Raw genomic sequence first — 11,684 nt, forward strand, 5'->3', positions numbered from 1 at the left:
ATTGTAAGTTGAGAGAATATGGAAAAAATTTAGTTTGATGATTAATGAGTCATTCAACAGCTATATATATTTTATCTCTCATAGGATGCTACAGATGAATTGGATGCCTTGCTTTTATCTCTAACTGAGAATCTAATGGACCACACAGTCACACCTCAGGTAAATATGCTTTAAAACAGCAAGGTGGAAAGGAATTTCTGTTTTGAAACATATTCCTGCTACATTCCAATTTTTGCCTTTTTAACCATATAGTAAAACTGTTCATTTAATAAGAGGTCATATTTCAGTAACCACTTAGCCTTGCCTTTCTACTAAAATTTCACCACTTTAAATTTATGTGTCACTGTATAGTAACCACATGTTACTATAAGCCTATTTGTAATTCAACACCATATTAAGTAACATGAGAGGAAGTATATGGGGATAAACATAAAGAGTTGAAACAATAAGGACATAGAGCATAAGAATGGTTGGCATTGAACAGATGGATTGTTATTGCAGTATAGGAGATACTGTGGTGGGTACTGTGACCAAATTATAATACAAATAAGAAACATTTCTTTCCCTCTAGAGACTTCTGTATGGTTGAGATGAAAAGTATACAAACTCATTCAGTGTGTTATGAGTAATATGACAAGAATTGCTGTGGGAGCTAGATCTCATTCTGAAGGCTTGGAAGTACAAATGGTACTTTCTCTGGACCTGGATGTTTGCTTAGATCATTAATTCTTAAACTTGGGTGTGTATCTGTCACCTGGAGGGTGTATTAAAACACAGATTGCTGGGCTCCACCCTCAGTGTTTCTGATTTGGTGTGTGGGGGTTAGGGCCTCAGAAGTTGCATTTCTAGCATGTTCCAGGTGATGTAGATGTGGTCTGAGAACCACCCTTTGGTAACCACTAGCTTAGATCAGTGAACAGAGACTTTACCAAAGGATAAGAATTAATCACAAGTGTAGAAAAGTGAGCAGGCAGAAGACAAAAGGTATAGTGTCAGTATTGAGCCATGATAATCCTTTATAAAGATAAAAGAAGTAACTTCAAAGATTAATGCAAGATGGCCTAAAGCCCAGAGAAGGACTCCCTGGGGCCTAACTCAGAACCATATTCCATGTGCACTCTATCATAAGTGGATACAGGGATGAAAGTCAAACTGATTAAACAACTTTTTTACATCTCTGATATGTTTTCCCTTTCCTGCAAATTTAGAACGCTTTTTTTTTTTGTTTGTTTTAAATCAAGATTTAGAATATCATGCGTTTTAGATTCTGCATATGGGCTCTCTGTTCTGTTACACTTACAGATTTCTGTTATTAGAACTGTAACACTCTTCTAACAACTTTAGCTTTTTAATTGATTTTGATACAGAGTAAGGCAAGACAAGCATCATTATGTAACTGTTCTGTTATTCTTGCTTGTTAATTCTTTCAGAAGATTTTTAGAATAACTTTTTCTAGTCCCACCCCTCCAAAATCCTTTGGATTTTTATTTGTAAATGCATTAAATTCATAAATTAATTTGGGGAAAGAATCGATATATTTATGATAATCTGTGTCTTAGCTAAGAATACGATGTTTTTCTCATTCAAGACTTCCTGTATCTCTTCTTAAACTTTGTCATTATAGCCCCCCAATATAAGTTCTATACTTTACTATTTTCAGATCTTTCCTGCTTTTTTGTGCTATTATTAATGAGATCTTTTTTTAAAAAGTCAGATACCCAAATTAATTATACCTCTCAGTCCATGGCAGACTATCTTCTTAGGTCCATGCAAGGCTTCTCTTTTGTTTGTCTTATTTTATTTCCCTTTGTTCTCCATTCCCCATTTTCCCTAAGGCACCCATTCTACTCTGTTTGCTATATGTACTTCCGGACATCTTTCATATATTCATTTAGATAAACATTTGTGAAAAACAGTATTAAGTTTCCTCAAAAAATTAAAAATAGAATTACCATCTGATCCAGCAATTCTATTACTGGGTATTTACCCAAAGAAAGTGAAAACACTAATTCAAAAAGACATATGCATCCCTGTTTATTGCAGCATTATTTGTGATAGCCAGGATATGGAAGGAACCCAAATATCCGTTGATAGATGAATGGATAAAGAAGATGTGGGCTCTGTGTGTGCGTGTGCATGTGCGTGTGTGCGAGATGGAATATTAGCCATAAAAAGAATGAAATCTTCCCACTTGCAATAATATGGATGGAGCTGGAGGGTATAATGTTAAGTGAAATAAGGCAAACAGAATGACAAATACCATATGATTTCACTCATATGTGGGATTGAAGAAACAAAACAAACGAACAAGGAAAAAAGAGACTAACAATAAGACAGACTTAAATACAGAGAACAAATTGGTGGTCACCAGAGGGGAGTTGTGTGGTTGGATGGATGAAATAGGTGAAGAGGGTAAAGAGTACACTTATGATGAACACTGAGAAATTTATAGAATTGTTGAATCATTGTATTGTACACCTGAAACTAATATAACTTAGAAAAAAATCTTCTTTCATATTTCTTTGAACGTACTGTGGGAGAATTGGGGATAGATACCCACAAGTAGGATTGCTGGGTTGCATGGTTATATGAATAGTAGGTATCGCTCACTGCCTCCAGAATGGCTCCCATAGTTTATAAGTCCTACCCACAGTTTTTCCCTAAGCTGAACTTTATCTGACTTTCTAATATATTCTGTCTTTATGGGTTGGTCTCCTTGTTTCAATTTGCATGGGTTAGATGGTATATTTCCTCCATTATTTTAATGCCGCTTTAGGTTTCCTCTTTGACTGAATCACCTATTTGTATCTTTTTCCCTTTTTTCTGTCAGGTTTCCTGTCTTCTTGATTTCAGGAATTCTTGTATAGTCTAGATATTAATTCCATGTCAATCTTAGATACTAAAAATACTTTCTTCTGATCTGTGTACTAACACATCTGAGGCATCTTTATCACCGTGTCATTTGTGACAGGTAGCAAGGACACTGAGACAACATATGTCTGTCACCGTGGAGGTGGATGAGTAAAATAGGTGTATGTCCTTCACCGAACAGAAACCTTCTATTCCGATGTCACGCATTCTTCATTTTTTTCTCCTTATAGTGTGGGGTTTGGGGTTTGAAAAGATCCTTCCTCGTCTGCCACCCCAACCCCTGAGGTCACAGAGATATTCTTTTCTGTTCGTTTCTATTAGCTTTAATTTTATTTTACCTTTCACATTTAGATTTTAACCAATTTGAATAATATGAGGTTTTGGGGGAGGATGTCAGTTATGGTTTTGATATGACACAAATTTGTATTTATCCATAAAAAGAGACAATTTTCTCAATATTATCTACTAAATGACTCATCCTTTCCCTGTTGGTGTGTTAACTAATCTTTCTGTTGTGTTCCAGTGGGCTCTTTTTCTGCTCTACTACTCTTGTGTTTATTACTCTGGCTTTGTACTGATACCTAGTATATTCTTACTTATAAATTTCAGCATCAGTTTGTCAGATTTCCCCCAAAATTCTGCTGGCATTTAATGGAGTTTATATTAAATTTAGAGATTATTTTGGAGAAAACGGACACTTTTGTAATGTCTTTTCATTTTCATGAACATGATAGATATTTCTGTTTTCTCTCTAAGTAGGGTCTCTAAATGTTCTCTGTAAGTCTTCTTTAGATTGTTAGGCTAAATACTTCATAGTTTTGTTACAGTTTTTTGATAATAATGAACAGTTTTTAACTTTTTACTGTTGAACTCAGAAGTTGATTTTGTGTCTAGCATACTTGCTGAATTCTTTCATTAATCAATCTGCTGAGTCTCTTTAATATTCTTTCAGTTTCTAGGGTATGTTTCATACCTGTCAACAGTTATTGATTAATTCACTTCTCATCTATTGCTAAATCTGTCATTTTGTGTATTTTGAAGATATGCTGTGAGGTGCATATATATTAATGGTAATTATACTTTCTCCACCTCCTTTGAGCACTTTGAAGTGTCCTTCCTTGACCCTTTTTTCTCTCTTAATTTCCCTTTTGACTAATATAAAATTGACCCCCTAGCTTTCTTTTAAGTTTATATGGCCTAATATATAATTTCCTATTCTTCTATTTTCAGCCTTTTTGTATCTGTTGATCTTAAGTGGACCTTTTGTGAACAACAGTTTGCTGGATCTTGTTTTTTAAATCTTATTTGAGGATTTCTATCCTCTGATTGTGTTTAATCCATTTATATTTACTGTAATTATGGTTATTATAGGACTTGTTTCTGCCAAACCATTTTTTATTTACCTTTACCATATATTCTCTCTCTCATTCTTCCTTGTATTTCCTATGGTAAAAGTGCATTTTCTTAATTTTGGTGGGAAAGTCATACTTTGTACTTTTTTTCTTCTGGTGCTCACTTATTAATAAGACAGGGACTTACATAAATTTTTTTCTTATCAGAATCTCAGACCACGAGTCTAAGGACTAATCTAAGTTTCTATAAAGTAGGAGAGTCCATTAGCTTATAATTCTACACATAGAAGTAAGGTCTAGAAAATTAAACGTTAAAAAGCTAACGTAACAAAGCCCCTATGAGTCAGGACAATATGAGTGTTTCTATATACATGAATGATAAATTAGAGAATGACCTATATATGAACAGATTTTTTTTTCCTGTGTTACTTTCTTTGTGCTTCTTCATTTGGATTAGTCATAATCCACTGTTCAGGATGCTACCAAGAAAGCTATGATTATTCGTAATGAATTGAAATGTCAGAAAATAAAATGTTAAACTGGATGCTGGGTTGGGGGGTGGGGGAAGTCCTGTTAATAAGGAACCTGAAAGTAGTAGTAGCATTCTTGTAGTAGAACATTTTTAAAGAGATTCTCAAAATTATGACAGTTTCTTAAGTGGTGAGTACGGCATCTGTGTTGTAGAAAAGGATCCTGGATTCAGAGTGCCCGTCAGCTCAGGGGGAGCCATTAATAACTTTCTCCCTCTGCAGTACATTCCATAGTAGAAAACGTTATGAGAATGATTGTGAAAATAAGTCTTCCCTAAAAGTAAACACATATATACAATTTATTTTAGGTATCTTCAACATCCATGATCACACCACGGTGGATTGTACCAGTAAGTTAATGATATTTGCAATTTTTATTTTGGTTACCCTTTTAGAGTGAGGCTGAAAGGATTACCTGACTCTTGTTTTTCCTTAAAGATGTGGGGTCATTCCCAAAGTTCTGTTAACTTAATGGCTTCAAACTAGTGATTTAGCTTTTCTGTTTGTAAAGGCTTAAGGATGCTGACAAAAACAAAAATAAAAATCTGAGGTGAAGGATGGTAAGAAACAAACCAAAGCAGCCCATGACCATCAAAATCCTCTAACTTACTACCACAGTCATTAGGGAAGATGGCTTGGAGCTGATGCCCAGGCCAGTGTTTTCACCTCTGCTCAGGTATTGTGTCTGTCTCCCTCAGCAGAGGAGTGTCCTTTCTAATGGACTGGCAGGAAGTGGACCGTCCTTGGCAGGGAAGGAGGGACATGGTAACAGAGAAGTAATCTCGTTGATTTCTCCCCCAGCACCATTCTTGGTGGATGCTGTGACCAGGTGAGGAAATTATTTCTCCATTGCAGTTCTTAGGCATCTGTTAGGAGGAAAAAATAATAAAATTAATATATTTATAGCAGTAATGTTTGTTCTTCTTTAACTGAACTTAACTGAACCTGGATAAATTTTTTTCTCTATTATTTGGAATAGTGTTTTTCTCTGTTTTCTTGTCAGTAATAATTTTCTACAAAATTATGAAGCCCTTTTTTTTTTTATATGAAGTCCTCATAAATGTTAACATGTTAACAGGCTTATCTTTAAAAATTTATATTTATTTTAGAATTCACTTATGTCTTTTCCTTTAATGCTTTACTATTATGTTGTTCATCCATAAGGTGAAGAGTCATAGATAAGAGTGAGGTAGGAGATTCCCAAGACGAGGGCTGTGAGTGAGACACCTTTTACCACTACTTGTTACAAGTTCATTTCAACATATTGCTTGCTACAAATAGAAGCTGGACTCGAAAGACCTTTTGTTTGGCATGTAGTTCTTCAACTCTTCATTGTTAGAACCAAAACTGTACCTATTTTGCAAAAGATGTACAATTGCCTTCATTCTCACTTCAGCCTTCTTCTTGGTGATGTCTGTTTCTCACATCCTCCTGGTCTTGAGAGTGTTAAGTTAGTTGAAATAGATGCTTTCCTAATTAGAGAAGAAATTTCCTCATTAATTGGAAAAATTATTAGAACTGATTAACTTGGGAAATTAATAGTTTCATTTTAAAATTGTTCTCTTATCTCCACAGTCTTCAAAGTAATATAATCACTCACTCAGCAAACACTTATTGAATGCCTGTTATGTACCAGGCATTGATTTTATCTGGTTTGGCAGCACTGAAGATAGCAGTGAACAAAACAAGCATGGGACTTGCCGTAGGGAACTGACATGTACTTGTCAAATAGCACCATATACAATTTTAATAAGTTATTTTTCTAACCATTTATATGCCTAGTAAATTGCCACTGTATAAATAGAGATTATGTGCAGAGAACCAGGTGATAATGCTTTGTAATTGAGTTTACACAATAAAATATGAGTTCTTAGGACTTCTAAATTAAAAATTACAGATGAAAGAAGAGATTATCTACATTCTTCCCAAGACAAAATAGTCATAGAGGAATTAAAGAGATCAAAAAGATCAAAAAGTAGTACACCTGAAACTTATATAATGTTATATGTCAATCATACCTCAAAAAAAAAAAAAAAAAGCCAGTGGAATAGAATAGGGTCTAGAAACAAACCTACACATATACAGTTACCTGATTTGTGAAAAAGGGAGGGTGCGGTGCTGTGGGGAAAGGATGGTTTTTTAGTAAATCAGCTGGACAAATTAAATATCCATGTGGGAAAAGATTAATCTTGACCCAACCTGAGACCATACACAAAAATCCATCCTAGATGGATTGCAGATCTAAATGTGAAACATCAAATAATAAAGCTTTTAGAAGAAAATATAAGCAAACATCCTGGAGATCAGGAAAGATTTTTTAAACAGGTCACAAAATGCTTTAGTAACAGGAAAAAATCGGTAACTTGGATTATATCAAGAACTTCTGTTCATAAAAAGAAATAATTTCAAGATCTCAAAAAGGGAAGCCAGAGAGTTAGAGAAAATACTTGCACTTCCTCCCTCCTCTCCCCATTGATCTCTATCTCTCTGTCTTTGACAAAAGAAAGAATCTTTAGAATATATAAAGAGCTCTTGTAAATCAATAAGAAAAAGACAGCTAAATGGAAAAATTGGCAAGACTTGAAAAGGCAGTTCACAAGAGGATATCCAGGTGGTCAATAAGTATACAAGACAGTGTGCAACTTGACTAGTCATTGAGGAATACAAATTCAAACCACCATGGAGTGACCACTGTACACTACCGGAATCGCTGAAGTGAAAAAGACACATAGTATCGAGTGTTGGTGAAGATATGGGACAACTGGAGCTTTTTAAATTGGAATAACCACGTTGGAAATAGGTTTGGCAGTATCTACTACAGCTGAACATGCCCAGTGACTCAGTGATTCTATCATACATCTCCAGTAGAAATACAAATAAATGTCTATGAGAGGACATGTACAAGAATGTTTACAGCAGCTCTATTCACAATAGCCCAAGCTGAAAACTTTCCAAAAGCCCATTAATAGCTACATAAATAGCAATACAGATGAATCGTGTAAACATAATTATGTATATTAGTTTGTTGTGTAACAAATTGCCACATATTTAGCATCTTAAAACAACACTATATTTGTAATCTCATTTTCTGTGGGTCTGAAGTCTGGACACAGCTTTGCTGGGTCCTCTGCAACTACCAGAAGCCCATTAGTTAGTGAGTTTTGCCCGTATGTACAGTTTCCAAATGGCATTCCAGTGCTTCACTTTTAAATATGAGTAGCTGCTTCCCTTGTAAGTGTGAAGAGAGCCAAAGATTTCCAGATGTTTGAGGAAAAACTGGAACCGGTAAACTGAAAAGAAGGGAACATGAGCATCAGAAACTTCACAAATGATAGATAGTTTCAAGAGAGAGGAGGTGCCGCATCCATGCCACACTAACAGGATATGAAAAAGAAAGGAAACAGAAAATGCAGTATTCTTAGAAATTATTAACCACGTTAAAAATAAAATCCAAAGAGTGTGTGGAAGATAAGATTGAGGAACTCCAAAAAAGGAGAGCAAAAAGATGAAAACTGGGACAGAAGAGAAAATTGGAGGATTGGTCCAGGCAGTCCAATATATAAATCATTGAAGATCCGGAAAGAACAGAGTAAATAAGAGAAAATTGTCAAAGGAATTGAGATTTCTCAGAAGTACTTCAGGTGTTTTTGTTGTTTTTTGTTTGTTTGTTTCATTTTGTTTTTAAGATTTTATTTATTTGAGAGACAGAGCATGAGCCGGGGGAGGAGGAGAGGGAGAAGCAGACTCTTCACTGAGCAGGGAGTCCAATGTGGGCCTGATCCCAGGACCCTGAGATCATGACCTGAGCCAAGGCAGACGCTTAATAGACTGAGCCACCCAGGCAACCAGAAGTACTTGAGTTTTTAGATTAAACAGGTCTGAGTACCCAGCACAGAGAATGAAAATAGACAACACCAGGGACCATCATGAAACTTCAGAATATCGGACTTAAGAGAGGATATAAGTCTGCAGAGAGGGAAGTAAAAAAGAGTACATGAGAGGATTGGTAATCAGAATGACAGCACACTTCACTGAAAGCAAGAAGATAATGGAGCAATGTGTTCAGAATTCTGGAGGAAAATTATTTTTCACCTAGATGTTTATATCCAGACTATATCAATGAAGTGTGAGATTAGAGTGAGATGAGTAGACATGGAGTTTCTCTAAAATGTATACTTTCCCATGCAGTCTTATTCAGGCATTTACTCACTGGAGGATGTAATCCATCAAAACCACGTGATTATCCAAGAAGGAGGAAGACACGGGACACAGAAAACAGGTGCAGGAACTGACCAGGATAAAGGTGGAGGAAAGTTCTGAGGCAGCAGCTGCCCCACTGGTCTAGGAAAATTCTGTACAGATTTGAAGAGGGGGATATAGAGTTCCAGGAAAGATATTGCCAAGAAAAAAACACAAACATGGCTTCCCCCAGTTTTTGAAAAATTACATGGCATGTCTGAATGTACTGTGGAGAGATCCATGGTTCTAGCTGCAAGCTTAAGGACAAATTAGAAATAAGTACAGAAAATGGAGCAAACAGTGAAACAAAGAAGCAGTTCTTCAGTCCAGGAAGAGCAAATTATATAAGAAAAAAATGCACTATGCTTGTATCAGTTGTGAAAATATTTACATAATTATAACAAACGTGCTGAAAATTGTTCATTTAACTGTGTTGAAAAGGTAAGAAGGAAGGATTGGGTAGCTGGTGAGTGGGCTCTAAGAATGGTAAGCTTTTGTAATCCGTGGCAGGAAGTCATTGTAGAAAACAGTCCAAAGGCCACTTGGACTTTTGCTCGTTGTGTATCACAGTCGCCTGGAGGGCTCGTTAAAACATGGCTTAGGGGGGCGCCTGGGTGGTGCAGTTGGTTGAGCAGCTGACTCTTGGTTTCAGCTCAGGTCGTGATCTCAGGGTTATGAGATTGAGCCCAGCGTCAGGCCCCATACTCATCACTCAGGGCAGAGTCTGTTTGAGATTCTCTCTCCCTCTCCCTCTGCCCCTCCCACTCATGTGCTCTCTCTCTCTCTCTCTAAAATAAATCAATCTTTAAAACAAATAAACACAGTTTACAGGGCCCCATCCTCAGATCCTCCTATTCAGCATGTCTGGGGTGGTGCCTAAGAATTTGCATTTATAACAAATCCCAGGATTTGTTAGAATACTTGGAGAAACAGATACAGAAAAGTGAAGGAAAGTGCCAGAAAAAAAAAAGAAAACTGTTGAAAGTGTTTGTCTCTATGTAGTAGAAATGGAGAAGGCTGGTACATGTGACTGCTGTTTCAACTATCAAGCTTGTTAGTGTTTCGACATGTTAAACTCTGTCCTTTGCACTATGTATTTTGATGTTAAGTTTTAATGAAACCAAGAGAGATGACTTTACATCCTTGCTTCTGAGTTCATGCTCTTCAGCTATGGCAGAGACTCTTGGGCACTCATGCAAAGCCCACATCCTTTTATTTTTCACATAACTCTGACAAAGCAGATTAACTGGTGTGGGAACTCAGCCACAGCCATCTGGGACTATATCTGTGTAAAGCACAGAACAGTGTGCGCACTTACCTTGGTATTTCTTCAACAGGTTTGCTGTCATGCTCAGCACAGTACTGTTCTTGCCATTCATAATAATAACCCTGACTCATTAAGAAATGATTAAGTGTTTGGTATGTTTTATTCAAGACAGTAGGGAAAATTGGTATCTTCAGATTTCATTTCAAGATGAAATAAGCGTCATTTATCTAGAAAATTCCCTTCTGTAAATGTCTCATTGCTAAATTAGGTGTTGCAGCATAGTCATTGAGGTCTGTAATTTACTCTCAACCTGCTCCATTTAGCACTGGTGAAGAAATGCAGTTGCTCCCACCCCAGTAGTTTCACTGAATAATAACCCCCTTCTTTCTTCCTTTCAGCTCTGGTCCAACATTGGCGGAAGAAACCGTCTTGAAGCAGAAGTGTTTACTGACAACTGAGCTCTGAGGGTTTGGCTCCTTCTCACCTGTAACTGGAATGCCCAGCACGCTGCAGCTGTCCGTCCTGGAATCCATTTCCACTGGAATGTTCAGATTCAGGAGCTTGTCCTTACTTGTGAGTAAAAAAGCTCACCTAGATTTGACTTCAACTCAATAAAAAACATTTTCCGTCCAACTGGAAGGGTTTAATTACACTACATATTTGCCCAGATGAGGGTATCTGGTCTTTTACTTTCTATAATTGTATTGAAGTTGTATATTCCTCAGACAAGGGAATTCTTTTCCCTGTTGTTTCCTTCAAACTCTTGGCCCCATCTAGTGGTTATAATTGTTCATAACTCCTCCATAACCAGGCCGTCGCTGGTAATCAGTAATAGCCTTTTGAATGTTATTTCTTTCTCTAGTATTAGGGTGAGTGTCCTTGATCCCAGCACCTGTTAGAGAAGTTGCCCTTATCCATGCAGTACCTGGAAATCAGGAATTTAGGAAATTAATGAGCATATCATGTAGGTAATTTGAGGCCTAATTGTTTACAATTATTACAGTACTAAAGAAAAGTTTAGAATACAGAAGGTTTTCAAGTATCTCCCATACTTTTGACTTCTTACTGGACTGGCTATCTTAATACGTCCAGGTAAACTAAACCTTGAGAAGAATACAGAGAAATCAATTGTGTATATTTTGTGTCTTTTTTTTTCAGCCCTGCTTCCCCACAGGAAGCCCTCACATGCACCACACACATACTCTCTAACTTTTCAGGCTGGACAGGGACAGCAGTCACTTCTCTACACTGGTACCAATTTGGATACAGGCTCCATTTCCTTTTAATATGAGCTGAATCAATTTAGAACTTGTAAACTAAAGAAAACAAAACGAAATGAAAATAACAGGACAGAAATAGGGAATCGAGGGTCAAGGGGGTTTTGTTTCTTAAACACCTATGTCTGAAATTGTACCTAGCATACTG

General features: G+C 36.6%; 1 protein-coding gene across 5 annotated transcripts in view; it reads left to right on the forward strand.

The window, feature by feature from the left end:
• Window positions 1-11,394, forward strand: part of EPB41L5 (erythrocyte membrane protein band 4.1 like 5) — a 140,361-nt gene extending 128,967 nt beyond the window's left edge. For 2 of the 5 annotated variants that reach the window (XM_008686105.2, XM_040618979.1), the window contains 4 exons: window positions 85-159; window positions 5,062-5,103; window positions 5,452-5,582; window positions 10,658-11,394. In XM_008686105.2, the coding sequence (XP_008684327.1) occupies window positions 85-159; window positions 5,062-5,103; window positions 5,452-5,582; window positions 10,658-10,724 (315 nt within the window). In that variant the 3' untranslated portion in view covers window positions 10,725-11,394. The remainder of the gene's footprint in view (window positions 1-84; window positions 160-5,061; window positions 5,104-5,451; window positions 5,583-10,657) is intronic. The other 3 variants (XM_008686106.2, XM_008686108.2, XM_008686107.2) reach the window with 3 other exon arrangements.
• The last annotated feature ends 290 nt before the right edge of the window (window positions 11,395-11,684 follow it).

Source organism: Ursus maritimus, unplaced genomic scaffold (assembly GCF_017311325.1).
Source record: "Ursus maritimus isolate PB19 unplaced genomic scaffold, ASM1731132v1 scaffold_1, whole genome shotgun sequence".
NCBI classification, from domain to species: Eukaryota; Metazoa; Chordata; class Mammalia; order Carnivora; family Ursidae; genus Ursus; species Ursus maritimus.